Source organism: Babylonia areolata, chromosome 28 (assembly GCF_041734735.1).
Source record: "Babylonia areolata isolate BAREFJ2019XMU chromosome 28, ASM4173473v1, whole genome shotgun sequence".
Taxonomy (NCBI): Eukaryota; Metazoa; Mollusca; class Gastropoda; order Neogastropoda; family Buccinidae; genus Babylonia; species Babylonia areolata.
Window position 1 is genome coordinate 4249789 of NC_134903.1, and position 18532 is coordinate 4268320.

The following is an 18532-nucleotide window of genomic DNA, read 5'->3' on the forward strand; positions in this document are numbered from 1 at the left end:
TATATACACAACACACACACACACATACACAACACACGCACGCACAAAACAGAAAAAAACCCAACACTTTCCAACCCTAGTCCACATTCGAATCCAGATTCAGACAACACCACTTTCACATCCAAACTTTTCTCCAGGGTTAAGTATATTCAACCGAATATTCATAATCACACAGAAGCAGAGCATTTGGGGGAAAAGGAAAAAAAAAGAAAAGAAAAAAAAGCAGAAGTTTGTTGTGATCTGAAGACATACACTAAAAATAAAATAAAAACGACTGACTTTAAAGATCAGTCCATTCATTGCGCAGACTTAAGAAGAGAAAGACTACAGGTAAAGAAGCTTCAGGTTGCTTGAATAAGTACAGAGGCAAAGCACAAGTACGCACTGTATATACATGGCTTATCATAACACACAAACACACGTCCTCGACACGCTGACAATAAAAAAGACACACTGAATGTTCAACAAGCAGGTCCCTGGGAAATTCTACTAACTCCCAGAACAAACACAACGTGAAGAGAACGAAAATCCTGTGTGGGATCTTCAGTGCCACACCATGACTGAGTGCTACCAGGAAGAGTTGTTTCCCTTTGTCAGTTCTGGGCCCAGAAACCTGGATATCATGACTAGAACTATCCGTCTGCCTGTCTTTCTACATGTGTAGCAATGCAGATTTGATCACAATGTGCAGCATTAGCGTCACCCTCTGAAAGTTGTCCGGAACCCCCTAGAATCATAGGAAAAGAAACCTTGGGACTCCAAAGGATTTTAACTGAAGACCTGATGTATTTTTTTGAGATCATGAACTGTGTTGTGTCAAAACTGAATCAAACTGGGTGTCAAACTGAATAAAGCTGGGCCTACTTTACATCCGTTTGACATAGTATGTATATGTAACCACACAGGGAGTGTAACACAAACTCTCCAAAAATAGCAACACTCACTAATTAACCCTTTTGCTGTCAGCACTGCTCTTTGTGCAAAAAAAGAAAAAAAAGACCATTCCCTTCACAGGCACACAATATTTCTGAACTACCTAGTCAGAGCACCGCCTCCAACCACATGAGACAAACTGCTGAAGGGATCTTGTAAAATATGGTGATAAAGTGCCACTTAATACTGACAAAGTTCTTATGTTTTCTTTTCTTTCTTTTTATTTATTTTTCTTTTTAAAATAAAATTATTGCACTAAAGATGGTGGTATTGTATCATAATTTGATTCAGAGTAAAATATGGCTGACTTGGACAAAACTGTACTTCACTACCAGTCGAATATCCATCATCTTAGATGAACAGACCATAAATCAATGAACAAACGATGTACTTCACTGCTGACAAAAGATGCAAGCCAAACATGGCATTGGTGTTGTATCGTCTTGTAATGTACAGTATCGTACTTCAGCCGCAGCAGATTTCTGTGTGGAGTTCAAGTCACTCTCCCTGAGCAGAGCACTTCACCATAATCCGGTGCCACTCTTTTCCTCTTTTTTTTCCCCATCACTGACAACAAAAGGGTTAATCAATGATGCCGACCTGATACTCGCACTAGCAGCTAGCACACACTACAATATGAACCCGATAACATTGCATATACATGTGCAAACAATAAACAACAATAATGACATCATTTGGTTATCATATCTGCAATGCACATTATACTATACAAATTTACATTCACATCTGAAAAAAAGCACCATTCACTCATTACAGGCAGCCCACAACCAACAATGAACGGATTCAAAGAAACCTCACAAAGCTAACGGTCTTTTCGTCACACAAGAGTTGCACTGCTCAAGTTTTCAGTTCCAGTTTCTCAAGGAGCCATCACTGCGTGTGGACAAATCCATACAAGCCACACGATGTCTGCTAGGCAGATGCCTGACCAGCAGCACAAACCAACACGCTTAATCAGGCCTTGAATGCATGCTTATATATATCTGTGTACCTATCAGAGTGGATTTCTTGAATAGCATTTTGCCAGAGGACAATACTCGTTGCCATGGTTTATCGTCTCATCCCTTTGATTTTCCAATCAAACTTTGGAGAAAGGGTGAGAGCTGGATTTGAACCCACACCTTCCAGGACTCTCTATACTGGCAGCTGAGCGTCTTCACCATTCTGCCACCTTCCTGTGTGCTGAAACACTCCACGAGAACCACACCTAGGGTAAACTCCAGGAGAACCATACCTAGGACACACATCAGGAGAACCACACCTAGGGTAAACTCCAGGAGAACCACACCTAGGGTAAACTCCAGGAGAACCACACCTAGGACACACATCAGGAGAACCACACCTAGGGTAAACTCCAGGAGAACCACACCTAGGACACACATCAGGAGAACCACACCTAGGGTAAACTCCAGGAGAACCACACCTAGGACACACATCAGGAGAACCACACCTAGGGTAAACTCCAGGAGAACCACACCTAGGGTAAACTCCAGGAGAACCACACCTAGGGTAAACTCCAGGAGAACCACACCTAGGGTAAACTCCAGGAGAACCACACCTAGGACACACATCAGGAGAACCACACCTAGGGTAAACTCCAGGAGAACCACACCTAGGACACACATCAGGAGAACCACACCTAGGGTAAACTCCAGGAGAACCACACCTAGGACACACATCAGGAGAACCACACCTAGGGTAAACTCCAGGAGAACCACACCTAGGACACACATCAGGAGAACCACACCTAGGATACACTCCAGGAGAACCACACCTAGGACACACATCAGGAGAACCACACCTAGGACACACATCAGGAGAACCACACCTAGGACACACATCAGCAGCTATGGAGAGGATGACCTTTGACTGCGTGGTCAAATTTGGACAATTTCTATGATGGGCACGACATCCAAGTGGTTAAAGTGTTGGACTTTCAATCCATCTCAAGAGTCCTGGGTTGGAATACTGGTCATGGCACCTGAAGGGTATAGGATGGAGGTTTTTCTGATCTCCCAGATCAACAGATATACATACCTGCTAGTGCCTGAACCCTCTTCATGTGTATACATATGCAGAAGATCAAACATGCACATTACAGAACCCATTATCCATATAAGCATTCAATGGGCTGTGGAAACAAGAATATTGCCAGCATGCACACCCTTCAAAACAGAAAATAACTGCCTACATGGCGGGGGTAAAAATGGTCATCCACGTAAAAGCGAATTTTTGTGTACATGTAAACATGAAAGTCGCACCACCTGAGTGAAGAAGAAAGACAATTTCTATTTTAAATTTTCTATTCTCTCACCAACTACGTAACAATCAGCTTACTCTGATTTATTGTCGATATCATTTAAAGCCAACAAAGATGCTTTGACTACCGTCGGTTGTTTCCGTGTTTGGCACGATACATATAGCTGGGCAAGATCAGTTCAGACAAAAGACAACACCTGTGAGACAGCTGGACTTTGCTGACATCAGTGGTAACGAGTAATTCCTAAAGGTTAACTCTCTCCATTCGAACGGCAAAACAGTGTTTCACCCCAATTACCACCATCAAAATATTGCAAGCGGAAGGCTCTTATACTGAAGAGGTGAATGTTGACAAAGAATACCACAATTCTGACGACGGAAGCTAAAGGTTGAGTCATTCAGACACCCACTGGACATCCGATGGGTCTGTGTAGAGGAGAAGAGAGGACTGGCCGTACTGAGTGAGTTAAAGGTCCCATAGCCTATCATAGCCAGGGGGGGGTGGTTAATTCATCCACTGTGTCTGGAGCTCAGCATTGGACGGTGGGGGCCAAACCTCTCCTTCCGCCATTTTACCCTTCCCCAACTGAAGTCCGGTACCCATTGACACCTGGGTGGAGTGAGGAAAACTGTACTGAAGTGCCTTTCCCATGGACACAACAACAACGCACCAGAAACAGGGCCTCAAACTCTTGATCACTGGTGAACATTGGATCAGAAGACCAAAGTCTAACCAAATCTGCCCCGACACCTCCATGCAAGTTTAAATTAGCTTAAAAATGAAAAGCAACAGTAGAGGCCAGAACAAAGCAGCATTTTTTCTTCTTCTTCTTACATTCCTGCTGATAACAAAGTACAAAGCATTGCATCACTAGCTGAATTCAAAGCTCTGAACTGAATAGTTGATGTTCTTGTAAAGAGCATTAAACTGATGATATTAATGTGTACAAACACCAGCACCTCACAAACTGCCTGCAAACTCACAACAAAAACCATAAAGCTATAAAACGATAAAACACATTGTTACATACATGTAACACAAAACTGACACCTATTCTGTGCTTCACAGTCACATCACAGTCTTTTTCCATTGTCCTACTTTTTTTGAAGTATCATGAACCAATGCAGGCCTAGAAAGATCATCTTCTGCCTCGATAAACTATTCACTCACTCACTCCGCAAATCTTTCTCTGAAAAAACATGGTGAGTAATCAACTCTCTTACACACACATCCACACACACGCACCCACTCACTCACTTATGCACACATACACACTCACTCACTCATGTATGCACGCACCCACACATACATACACACATGCCAAACATATATCCTCAAGGTACACACACACCACACATATTGCCACACACACTACACACAACCACCCACAACAATACACACACCACACACACTTATACCATAGCCACATACCACTCACACACATTACATACTCCTTCCACCCCCCCACCCCACCCCCCACCCTCCCACACACACATATACGCGCACACACACACACACACATAGAGTGAAGAGAGAGAGGCCACAGGCCACAGTAACTCACCCATCTATGAACAGCATCAACACACACACTGAACCTTGCTTTTCCCTTTACTTTTTACATGAGAATATACATACTGGTATATCACATAAATGTTCAGACCTTGAGCCAGACTGAAGATCTCCATTTCTATATTACACACACATGCACACACACTGTAAAATATTCATACAATTTTCACACATCTGAAATTCACCAAGTTTGTTCAAAAGCTGAGGAGATAGGGGAACATTTAAACACATTTCCAATACAGTCAGTAGCAGACCCAATGACTTAATATGCACTGTAAGAAATATCTTGAACAAAAAAGATTTACGCTAACACACACATCAAAACACAATAAATATATATATATATATATATATATATATATATATATATATATATATATATTAAAAATACCATGAAAAAGATATGAGTGAATGGATACTGATCAATGTTTACTGTATGGTCTGTCACACAAAGCAAAGGTATATATATATATATTTTTTTTTTTTTTTCATGACAGAACACTCTAATGTTATCGCTTTTTTTTTTTTTTCTGTCTTCCCCACTGTCTCCCTCCCTCCACTGTTCCTGACATCTATCCACTGATGTTCAATGTTCACATGGCGTTGATCACATGATGATGGTATCACAACAAACAAAGACTGGGACCTCAGCAGAAGCATCACTCTCCCAGTTTTATTTCACATCAGATGATGGCAAGTGTAGCAAAAAAACAACAACCACCCTTGATAGTTCGTTGTGAATGTGCAGCCATGTTGCTGACTTTGCTGATATATATATATATATATATATATATATATATATATATATTTTCTCAGAATTTCATTCAAGTTTTCTTCTTTTTTTTAATTTATAGTTTTGAGAAAAAATGTTCAAATTTGATACTTTGAAACAAACTAAAAAAACTATATCTTCATCCTATGAAGTTGTGTGATAGAAGGCAGGCAGTGGAAAATTTCCTTTGTCTCACATCTCAAACATAGGATCAGCATCTATTCACTGAGTCAGCTATCATCTTTTTTTAAAAAGTTTCTTTTTAACAAAATATCCATCAATAGTATCAACAGAGTCAAGGATAATATCAATACCCACTCTCGTCAGACTATACCACAGGGCAGTGCTCTGAACTACCTGTCACACCATCCTGACCACAACCACTGCAGGACTCCGCCCCTCACTACAGACTATACCACAGGGCTGTGCTCTGAACATCCTGTCACACCATCCTGACCACACCCACTGCAGGACTCCGCCCCTCACTACAGACTATACCACAGGGCTGTGCTCTGAACTACCTGTCACACCATCCTGACCACACCCACTGCAGGACTCCGCCCCTCACTACAGACTATACCACAGGGCTGTGCTCTGAACTACCTGTCACACCATCCTGACCACACCCACTGCAGGACTCCGCCCCTCACTACAGACTATACCACAGGGCTGTGCTCTGAACATCCTGTCACACCATCCTGACCACACCCACTGCAGGACTCCACCCCTCACTACAGACTATACCACAGGGCAGTGCTCTGAACTACCTGTCACACCATCCTGACCACAACCACTGCAGGACTCCGCCCCTCACTATAGCCTATACCACAGGGCTGTGCTCTGAACATCCTGTCACACCATCCTGACCACACCCACTGCAGGACTCCGCCCCTCACTACAGACTATACCACAGGGCTGTGCTCTGAACTACCTGTCACACCATCCTGACCACACCCACTGCAGGACTCCGCCCCTCACTACAGACTATACCACAGGGCAGTGCTCTGAACATCCTGTCACACCATCCTGACCACGCCCACTGCAGGACTCCGCCCCTCACTACAGACTATACCACAGGGCAGTGCTCTGAACATCCTGTCACACCATCCTGACCACGCCCACTGCAGGACTCCGCCCCTCACTACAGACTATACCACAGGGCAGTGCTCTGAACATCCTGTCACACCATCCTGACCACACCCACTGCAGGACTCCGCCCCTCACTACAGACTATACCACAGGGCTGTACTCTGAACATCCTGTCACACCATCCTGACCACACCCACTGCAGGACTCCGCCCCTCACTACAGAGATCAAAGACTATACCACAGGGCAGTGGTCTGAACATCCTGTCACACCATCCGCCCCTCGAACAAAACAACCATCACTGAACCCAGACCTCAACACCTTCACCTTCAGGATGTCAGCTAGCAGGTCGTTCCACCCAAATCTACGGATGTCAAGCAGGCTGAGAAGTAAAAGCACACACACATCTGCAGTGTTGGGTCAGAAAATGAGGGGAACACTGAATGATGCCTTAGAAACGTTCATGACACTCAGCTGCAAGAGCCCAGCTGTCCTGTTAGACCCAACACCATATACATCTGCAGTCAGGTCCTTTGTGTATCTTATAACAACACACATCTTCATCTGCAGTCAGGTCCTTTGTGTATCTTATAACAACACACATCTTCATCTGCAGTTAGGTCCTTTGTGTATCTCGTAACAACACATCTCATTCAGGTCCTTTGTGTATCTCATAACAACACACATCTACATCTGCAGTCAGGTCCTTTGTGTATCTCGTAACAACACATCTCATTCAGGTCCTTTGTGTATCTCATAACAACACACATCTACATCTGCAGTCAGGTCCTTTGTGTATCTCATAACAACACACATCTACATCTGCAGTCAGGTCCTTTGTGTATCTCATGACAACACAAATCTACATCTGCAGTCAGGTCCTTTGTGTATCTCATGACAGCATACATCTTCATCTGCAGTAACGTTCTGTATGCATCACACACCAACCATGTCAAGAACTCAAGAAAAGATGTACCCCTTTAACTGTGTGAAGAGTCACCAGGGCACCACACACTGGAACTGCTCTCCAGACTCCTCCAGGTCTGTGGGCTGTGTGCCAAAGCCTGGGTCTCTGCAAATGGTTTTCCTGTCCATTCTGCATTTTTTTTTTTTTTTGCTACATTCTGCAGTGTTGTCATTCCATCAATTATCTATTTATCTATCTATCTATTTTTTCTTTCTGTTTTCACTTCAGTCTCCCTTCATCAACAGTTCCTTGGAGGATTGTTTAAGCCAGGCCATTGCCTTTGGGTCCATGAAAAGATGTGGTGTCAAATAAAAAAATCAAAACATTTTCTGCAGCCCTCTCCAGAGATGTAAACGACCAGACACTGACTCTTAAACAGCCAGGAAATATTCAGAGAATGCTAACAACATGTAGGACTTGTGGTGTCTGGTGTGCTGTGGTAGACAAGTGGTTACACGCCCACCTAGGATGTGAGACAATCTGAGTGTACAGGACAGAATCCCATACTTGCTAGAATTTTCTCCCCTTTCATTAGAAGGTGGTCTGGATGTTATCCATTCAGATGAGACAATAAACCGAGGCCCCATGTGTAGCATGCACTTAGCATTCATAAAAAAACCAAAAGAACCCACAGCATCAAGAGTTGTCCCTGGCAACATTTTGGAGTAAAATCCACTGTGGTCTGACTGAATGACACAGGAAACGAATGATGAGTACCCAAACACAGCACTCATCAAATCTACCCAGGTAAACAGCTTGTATTGTAAGTGACTCTATGTTTGTACAGCACTTCGAGCTTTGTCTTTGCCCGAGGATAGATGCTATATAAATATCCATATCAATCAATCACTTAAAGTTTGGTCTCTGACTGAGGAGAGATGCTATATAAGTATCCTTATCAATCAATCAATCAATGTATCCCAGACCTGCTCTGCAAGTATCCACACCAATCGAATCAGTCAATATAGGCCAGACCCTGCTCATACCAGCACCACACAAGTCAACAACACCTAACCCCTCTCAGTCCTTGTTGCAATAAACACAGAGATCATCAAAAAACAAAAACAAAAAAAACCACACCACAGAGAAGCAGTGAACAGCACACCAATCATCCAGACCCATCCTGACACGCCCACCCCCCACAGCCATGGGTTACACACAAAACAGCACAAGTCACAGAGCGCTGGTTCACACAGGACATCACAGACCCAACAGTGATGGGTTACACAAGACTCACAAACCAGCACAAGTCACAGAGCATTGGTTCACACAGGACGTCACAGACCCAACAGTGATGGGTTACACACAACTCACAAAACAGTACAAGTCACAGAGCATTGGTTCACACAGGACGTCACAGACCCAACAGTGATGGGTTACACACAACTCACAAAACAGTACAAGTCACAGAGCATTGGTTCACACAGGACGTCACAGACACACAGACCGGACGCTGCGAGGCTTGTTTCATGAGGAGACCACCTTCCCTGTGTCTTCCTTGCCCTTGTACTTGGTCTTGCCGTGTGAGAACGGAAGATACCTGTACTTGATCATGTGCTGGAACACAAACAACAAATAATCCATTAACTTTGATTTGAAGAAGTTGTTTGTCCAGGAGGAAGGTGGGCAAATGGTTAAGACGCTCATGTGCAAATACAGTGTCCATGATGGTTCTCAACCTTTCTCCAAAGTTTGACAGGAAAATCAAACTGAACATCTAAGTCATTCCGATAAAACGCTAGGCCATGGTCCTGAATGCAGCACACACTCAGTGCACTGGAAAAGAACCCATGGCAACAAAAGTTTTGTCCTCTGGAAAAATTCTGTGGAAGAAATCCACTCTGTTAGGTACACAATTATACATGCTTGCCATCAAGACCTGACCAGCACATCGGGTTATACTGTTAGTCAGGAATTCGTCAAACAGACGTGGTGCAGCGTACACGACTTTGTCTGAATGCAGTGATGACCTCCTTGAGATAGTGAATCTAGTTTATAGTCACTGAATGCAGTGATGACTTTCTTGAGATAGTGAATCTAGTTTATAGTCACTGAATGCAGTGATGACCTCCTTGAGATAGTGAAACTAGTTTATAGACACTGAATGCAGTGATGACCTCCTTGAGATAGTGAAACTAGTTTATAGTCACTTCCAAGTGACTGACTGACCTTGATCTTCACTGAGTATGAAACTCAACATACGCAAACACAACACTCGAAAGGGTTGTGCACATGCACATGTGGTGTGGCATAGTATATGGAATTGTCTGATTGCAGCGATGCCTCCTTGAGAGAGAAAGTAAAAGCGAAAGGGTGTGAAGGGGTGAGTCACCTTGATCTGTCGCTTCATGGTGAGGGCGAAGAGGAAGAGGAAGTACATGACCAGGATTGGCCAGAACACAGGGATGTTGAGGGCGTCAAAGCACGTACACACCATGGCAATCACCACCGCTTTGCTGGCAGAGTACCTGAAACACAAACAACCAAACACACTATCACACCTGTTCAGGGCGTCAACTCACATACACACCATAGCACCCCTCTGCTGGCAGAGTACCTGAAACACAAACAACCAAACACACTGTTGCACCTGTTCAGGGCATCAACTCATGTACACACCATACCACCGCCCTACTGGCAGAGTACCTGAAACACAAACAACCAAACACACAAGTACACTGGAGTGGATATTTCTGCAAAATTTTGCCTGGGAACAATCCTTTCATCATCGTGGATTCTTTAACGTGTGCAAAGTGCATGCTACATTCAGTGTGTTATGTTGATTTGCTTGTATGGGAAAAAAACAACTAAAATAAACAGCCCTCAATTTCCTTATACACTGATCTGTCCGATAGGCATTTCACATAACCATACATCAGTGATTGTAGTTATGAATTTCTCCATCACACACACACACACACAAAAAAAAAAAAAACAGAAAAAAGAAAAAAAAACTCACCAAAATTTAAATTCTGGTAATCGCCGTAAGAAGGGACGGAACTCTTCATTGGCTTTTGTTGGGAGTGACGGCCCATCCTCTGGAACAACAGCAACGAAACACTTTCAGGTTTTTGGTTGTTGTTTTTTTGTTTTTTGTTTTTTTTCCAATTTTCAAGAGTTTCAGTTTTCATAAATTCACTCACAGTTTCAGTTTCACGGTGTCAAAGTGTGCGGACTGACATACTATACATCTGCTGTAAAACATCAAACACACAAAGACAAAAATAAATTAAAACATTTTGAATAAGAGAAGAAGCAGATGCTTGCTTGGTCTTTGCATAACGCCCAGCACATTGATCAGGCCGTGAGGTTTGTGCAAAAATATCAACAAACAGAACAGGAAAAAAAAAAAAAAGCAATTAAAAAAAAAAAAAAAAAATTGCACACCGCTAAACAAAAGACAACATGACATCAAGTTATCAATCAAACTGCCAACACATCACTGTACAATCGACGGGCGCAATAGCCGAGTGGTTAAAGCGTTGGACTGTCAATCTGAGGGTCCCGGGTTCGAATCACGGTGATGGCGCCTGGTGGGTAAAGGGTGGAGATTTTTACGATCTCCCAGGTCAACATATGTGCAGACCTGCTAGTGCCTGAACCCCCTTCGTGTGTATATGCAAGCAGAAGATCAAATACGCACGTTAAAGATCCTGTAATCCATGTCAGCGTTCGGTGGGTTATGGAAACAAGAACATACCCAGCATGCACACTCCTGAAAACGGAGTATGGCTGCCTACACGGCTGGGTAAAAACGGTCATACACGTAAAAGCCCACTCGTGTGCATACGAGCGAACGCAGAAGAAGAAGAAGAATCACTGTACAATCACAACACAGAGCTCTGTTGGGATAGGGAAGACATGCGAGGGTGGAGGACTGTAAGTGAGGGAGGTACATATATATAATGATAATAATAATGATGATGAAAATAATAATAATAACAATCATATGAAGAACAACAACAAGAACAACAATAATAATGATAAGAAGAAGAAGAAGAAGAACAAGAGCAACAACAATAAGAACAGTAACAGTAATAATGAGACGAAGAAGAAGACGACAATGAATATAGTACTGATATGGCTCTAAGCACTTCACACACAGAGGAGTGTATAATAGCACACTACAGCATAGGAAGACAACTGGAAAAAAAAAATCTCAGCACTTGAAGACATATATGATAGATGACATATATGATATAAAAAAAAAAGAAAGAAGATAAAATCTATGTATATTCCTGTGGTGGATTGCGTTTAGAGTCTAAAAAAAAACCCCCAACTATCATGTATCAGTCTTCAAGGTCTTACATCTCTTGTCAAGTGTGATATATTTGATACACCTCAATCTCATTGTTACTTTTTTTTTCTTTAATATATACTTCATAACTTATGTGGCAGTGCCAACTGTTTTCAAGGTGAAACATTTTAACTTGTGTCTAAAATTGTATAAAGTTTCAGTTTCAGTATCAGCAGCTCAAGGAGGCGTCGCTGCATTCGGACAAATTCATATACGCTACACCACATCTGCCAAGCAGATGCCTGACCAGCAGCGTAACCCAATGTGTATAAAGCTAAGGGTTACTATCATCAGGACAACAAGAGATAGCAAAAGGTCAATACAAACTATCCTGACAATAGACAGCTATGAGTTAATTTGCTCTATCTGGACAACCATATATAGCTAAGGGTTAACCTGCACTAATCTGCACTATCAGGACAACCATAGATATCTAGGGGTTAAAGTGCACTATCAGGACAACTAAAGACAGCTAAGGGTTAATGTGCACTATCAGCACAACTGCAGCTAGCGACAAGTTAATATGTTGTCCTGACAACAGACAGTAAAGGGTTAAACAAAGTGCAACAGACCGTCCCCATCGTCCAAAGAAGCAGGGTCAATCTTGGGGGTCAAGAAAGAGATGAAGAGGTTCAAAAGGTAGATCCCCAAGGCATAGGTCACAATGTACCATCCCTGAAACACATCATCACAATGTACCATCCCTGAAACACATCATACAATGTACCATCACTGAAACACATCATACAATGTACCATCACTGAAACACATCATCACAATATACCATCCTGAAAACACATCATCACAATGTACCATCCCTGAAAAACATCATACAATGTACCATCCCTGAAACACACTTCCTGTCTACAAGTATATTTGTTTTGCTATCAATATTGGGGGTCTCTTTTCCTGTTTACAACTACAAATGTATTGATTTTGTTCAGCAATCAACGTGAATTTTTCGACATACTTTTTGCCAGGAACAACCCTTTTGTTGCCATGGGTTCTTGTTACATGTGCTAAGTGCATGCTTCAGCATGGGACTTTGGTTTGTCCTCTGATCCGAAAGACTCAACAGACAAAACAGTGACTCACCTGGAGCAGGTAAACACGCAGTAAATAGACAGCGAAAAGCAGGACACAGAAGATCCATCGCCCTGTGGTGTACGGCGTAACTCTGTCTAAATAATGCTGCTGAATCTGGAATGACAAATCAGAATCAGAACTTCATTATCGCCGGTTGAGAAATTAAGAATAGACGTGGATGTGTGTGTGTGTGTGTGTGTGTGTGTGACCATGTGTGTGTGAATGCGTGTGTGCATGTGTGTGTGTGTAGAGGATGAGGTGTGTGTGTATGCACGTCTGTATTGTGGGAGCAACGGAATATTGGAATGTGAGGGTGTGCATATATGTATGTGTGTTAGTGTGGAGAGGGGTGGGGGAGGGGGGTATGGGTATATGTGTTCGCGCTTGTATGAGTGAGTGAGTGTATGTGTGCGTGCATGTGTTTGACATGGAAGCTGCGAAACGTAGCTTAGGAATGAGTGTGTGTGTGTGTGTGTGTGTGTGTTGGGGGGGGGGGGGGGGGGGGGAGGAGGGTTGCAGGGTAATTTGGGAGATGGTGTGCATGTGTGTGTGTTGGGGCTCGTGTATGTTTATTTGTATTTGTCTGTGCTTTCATATCTGTGAAAATGCATGTTTTTTGCATATCTGTTATGGGTGTGTGTGTGTTACATTTATTTGCTTATTTGTTTATTTATAATCATTATTGTCTTGTTTTCTTTCTTTTGTGAATTAATATTTTTTTTTTTAAATCAAACATTCATGTACTTTTTTTTTCTGAACACATTTAAATATTCATTTACTTCTTTTTCTGTTGTTTTGTTTGTTTTTTTCTCAAGGCATGACGAAGCATGTTGGGTTACGCTGCTGGTCAGGCATCTGCTTGGCACATGTGGTGTAGCGTATATTGATTTGTCTGAACGCAGTGACTACTGAGCTACTGATACTGTATTGTACTGTAATACCTTGTGTGTTTTTATGTTGCATTTTTTGTATTGTATTGTATAGTACTGTATGGTATTACTCTTTTGTCACAATAGATTTCACGATGTGAAATTCAGGCTGCTCACCCTAGGGAGAGAGTGTCGCTACAGTGCAGCGCCATCCATATATATCGTTTCCTTTTTGCTGCCTGCAAAAGCACGTGTATCTGTTTCACTATGAACTTGAATTTTTCTACAGAATTCTGCCAGGGACAACCCTCTCGTAGCCATGGGTTCTTTCACATGCGCAAAGCGCATGCTACACACAAAGACCTCAATTCGTCCCATCCGAATAACCAGCATCCAGACCACCACTCAAGGTGTGGCGGAGAGGGAGAAAGTTGTGGGCAGTGTGGTGTTCGTTCCCACCTTGCTTCCTAGAAGGACACACTACCACCAGGTCACCCACCACTCCACTTCTGCAGCCTGTGTTCACGCCCCACAGAGCAGCGTTTCTTCTTCTTCTGCGTTCGTGGGCTGCAACTCCCACGTTCACTCTTATGCATACGAGTGGGCTTTTACGTGTATGACCGTTTTTAACCCTGCCATGTAGGCAGCCACACTCTGTTTTCGGGGATGTGCATGCTGGGTATGTTCTTGTTTCCATAACCCACCGAACGCTGACATGGATTACAGGATCTTTAACGTGCGTATTTGATCTTCTGCTTGCGTATACACACGAAGGGGGTTCAGGCACTAGCAGGTCTGCACACATGTTGACCTGGGAGATCGTAAAAATCTCCACCCTTCACCCACCAGGCGCCGTCACCGCGATTCGAACCCGGGACCCTCAGATTGACAGTCCAACGCTTTAACCACTCGGCTATTGCGCCCGTCACACAGAGCAGCGTTAACCCGACTGCTCAGCCTGCTGAAATCAGGTCTGTGTGGCATCAGTTTACCGTGCACTTACTACTTGTTGAGTGCTTATCAAGAGCATGAAGATTTTGCCATTCAAAAGCAATGCAGTCCCAGGCACTCATGCACTGACCTCTCCCAGACGTTTGAGAACTTTGACGATGGCACTTGGTGGGGAAGGGGCAGAGGACATGTCTTCATTGCCGTCTAAAATGGCCATGGCGATTCTGCGACGTCACACTGAGCAACCCCCTGACACAGCCACTTGTCTGTCGGTCAGCACAGCAATGGCAGCGTCCCTGGCCACTTTCAATGGCCTCAGCTGCAATTTTTTTTTTTTTTTTTTTTTTTTTAGCGATGAGTATGACTTAAATCAGTGAAAACAACATTCTTTATCTTTAGTTTAAAAGCCTTTTCTGGCATCAGCTGCAATTCAGTTATTTAGCAATGACTTGAATCAGCGAATACAATAACATACTTTAAAAATCTATCCTTCAAATAAGATTTTGGAAACATTACACTGAACATCTGAAAATTGTTGCCACATTTTGAAAGTTATGGTGTTGAGACAAAGTTCCAAACATCCTAATGACCTAAGCCATTTGTGATTTGTTTGAATAAAAGTGAAAGTGAAAATAAATATTCAACAACAACCCCCCCCCCAAAAAAAAAAAAACAACAACAACAAACAACAACAACAAACAAAACAAAAACAAAACAAAAACAAAACAACAACAACAACAACACCCCAAAAAACAACAACAAACAAACAAGCAAACAAAACAAACAAACAAATATATATATATATTATATATACATATATATATATATATATATATATATATATATATATACACACACACACACACACATACATACATATATATATAATCGTAAGTCTAAATTTGCTAAATGAATTTAAAAAAAAAAAAAAAAAATTCTGAATTAAAGCTTCTCACAGGACCACAATTTCCAATTTTCCTCAATGATAAACTGTAAGTTCCTTAAGAACAAACTCATTATCAGCAACTGACTCATACTAGCACATACAAAACAAGAAATAAATCAACTTAGAACTACGAAGGTTCAAGACACTGTCCATGCAAATCATAGTTGCCAAAGTAAAACCATCTCATAGTATAAATCGTATGGTCATCTGTTTTTAAAATAGAGTAAGTATGATATTGTATATATTTCAAAATTCACCAAGCTCTTGAGGCAAACAAGACTGACAAAAATATGCTGAAACGTTTTAGTAATATTAGCACTATCTTACAAGTAAGGCTGACTTCCTTACAAAAACAGTGAGAACACAAAATAAACAAATTATGAAAATACAAATATACATCTTATATTTACTGTTGTGTTTTTTGTTTGTTTTTTGTTTTTTCTCCCTTTTTCTTTTCATCTAATATCTCTAATTATAGCAAAAAATATGCTCTTTTTCAACTTGTGGTGATTGAGGCCTTATTCAAGGCGTGTTCACCATCAGGATTTGAATTACTTCTTGCATGCATGGCGGTACAGACAGAATGAAAACACACACACACACACACACACACACTCACACACACACACTGGTTGAGAATTTGTACAGAGATTCACACACAGACACAAAGGTATTTTGTTGTTGTTGTTTTTTTGTTTTTTTTCCAGATGATTATGTGATTATGAATCACATGGAATGAAATGAAAAACTCCATCACATGTATTTCATTCAACGATTAATGTGATAATTAATATATTCAATTTATCACATATTACTATTAATACTAACAATTATAATTAATTGATAGCATCTTTGTCATTTGTGCTCATTACTTTTTTTAATCAAAAAGTTAGAATGTTCATACGATCTGCACCTATGTGTATGTCACCGTGTGTGTGTGTGTGTGTGTGTGTGTGTGTGTGTGTGTGTGTGTGTGTGTGCTGTATGCACAAGTGTATGTACATGTGTGTCATAAGTTCTTGGCAAATGTTCACATCTTGCTGAGCTTGTCGTAAGTCCCACTTTAGCATCCTAAATTCAGCTCAGGAATTTAGGATGCTAAAGTTAAGTAAGACATTCTTTCCGTTCCACTTTAGAATCTTAAATTCAGCTCCAGGAATTTAGGATGAAAAAACAGGGCATTTTTTTAAAAAACAAATGTAATGTAAAGACCAGATATAGATGAGCAATTATCATAAATTTACTGCACGAACTTGGTTCCGTGCACACTAGTTTCATTTTCTATTTCGGTTCAGTGGTGTAGAAACTTCACAACATGACAAGAGACATCATTATCAGAAAGAGACTACCTCTGGAAGATAATAATGGAAACAAATTTTCCACTCATCTGCCATAAAATGAAAACTCGGAATTGACTGATCGATTCCTCTGATTATATTTCCATCTATGTAACCAAAGTCATTTGAGAAGTAAAACAAGCCGCCATATAAGTGATGCGATAATGGCTCCTTTCGATTAAATTTCCATAAAAATAATGAACTTGAACGCTGGTATCATAGAGAGAGGAAAGACGCACAAACCTGATTGATAAGAATCAATGAACAAATTTGCTCCTTCTCACAAACAGCCAAAAAATAATAACAAACTAACGGAATTTGGCCACGTTGCCCTCTCGCCAATCTCTAAACCGGAAGTGTCATCGTCACCGAGTGCAGTTAGGCAGACTTGCGATTGCGCAATGAATCAACATAAAGTTCCACGACATAAATTCAAAAGATCAAAACTTTTTTTTTTTTCTTTTTTTTTAAATGGTACAAAATTATCGTTTACTTTGCGACGAACTCAAATTGTGTCCCTTTTTTTTCCTAATAAAATGACAGAATGGACTTGAAGGAGGGTAACATAAGATTTGATTTTTTTTTTTTTTTTTTTTTTGAAAGCAGGTTATTAATTTTTTCCATTTCATTGTTATGAACACATTACTGTCAAACTGTGTGCAGTTCTTAGAAAACCATATCAATGTGCTGTCCATGAGACTATGAATGGATAATTTCACTCATTGAGTTATAGATTTACCGCAAAATAAGATCAGCTCATTACCACATGTATCTTGTTTGCAGGGTTCCCACCCTGAGATGCAACCAACAAAATTCCACACGGTTCACCCTTTCCATACTTTGCATGTTTGGTGCATATCTGTTATGCATGTGTGGGTGTATTTGTGAATGTGTGTCTTCATGTTTTACATTTATTTGATTATTTATCATCATTGTTGTCTTATTTATTTATTTATTATTATTATTTTATTATTATTATCATTACTACTACCTTTTTTTTATATCATAATTATTATTTATTTATTTATTTATGTAAGCTTATCTATTATTAATTCACCTTTTTTTTCTCTCTCTCTCTCTCAAGGCCTGACTAAGCGCGTTGGGTTACGCTGCTGGTCAGGCATCTGCTTGGCAGATGTGGTGTAGCGTGTATGGATTTGTCCGAGCGCAGTGACGCCTCCTTAAGCTACAGAAACTGAAACTGAAACATGCTAGAGAGAACACTGAACACAAAGCCAAACTGAATTTTTGAAAAAAAAGAAAAAAGTCTGCTACTCCGAAAGAGACCTGTGGATATTCCAATACTCTATGTATGCATATGTGTGCATGCGTCACAATATGTGTGCGTATGTATTGTGTGTGTTTGTGTGTGTGTGTGCCTGCGCTTGCATGTGGGTACGTGTGAAAGTCCATGCATAATAGATTGCACTTAAATTT

The 18532-nt window shown here is 41.3% G+C and overlaps 2 protein-coding genes across 3 annotated transcripts; both read right to left on the bottom strand.

The window, feature by feature from the left end:
• Positions 1 to 137: 137 nt before the first annotated feature.
• Positions 138 to 2857, bottom strand: LOC143302080 (uncharacterized). 2 transcript variants are annotated; one of them, XM_076616591.1, is made up of 3 exons: positions 2756 to 2857; positions 2243 to 2431; positions 138 to 2161 (listed from the first exon to the last, which is right to left on the bottom strand). In XM_076616591.1, the coding sequence occupies exons 1-3, from the start codon at positions 2793 to 2795 to the stop codon at positions 2013 to 2015; spliced, it is 378 nt and encodes a 125-aa protein (XP_076472706.1). In that variant the 5' UTR covers positions 2796 to 2857; the 3' UTR covers positions 138 to 2012. The 2 variants fall into 2 exon arrangements, with proteins under 2 accessions (XP_076472706.1, XP_076472705.1); XM_076616590.1 differs by having other exon boundaries at positions 138 to 2431.
• A 2694-nt stretch (positions 2858 to 5551) lies between these two features.
• Positions 5552 to 17461, bottom strand: LOC143302077 (protein RER1-like). The gene is made up of 7 exons (XM_076616589.1): positions 17339 to 17461; positions 14943 to 15131; positions 13002 to 13106; positions 12479 to 12581; positions 10569 to 10647; positions 9942 to 10077; positions 5552 to 9166 (listed from the first exon to the last, which is right to left on the bottom strand). Exons 2-7 carry the CDS (start codon positions 15027 to 15029, stop codon positions 9077 to 9079), a joined length of 600 nt encoding a protein of 199 aa, XP_076472704.1. The 5' UTR covers positions 15030 to 15131; positions 17339 to 17461; the 3' UTR covers positions 5552 to 9076.
• Between the last annotated feature and the right edge of the window lie 1071 nt (positions 17462 to 18532).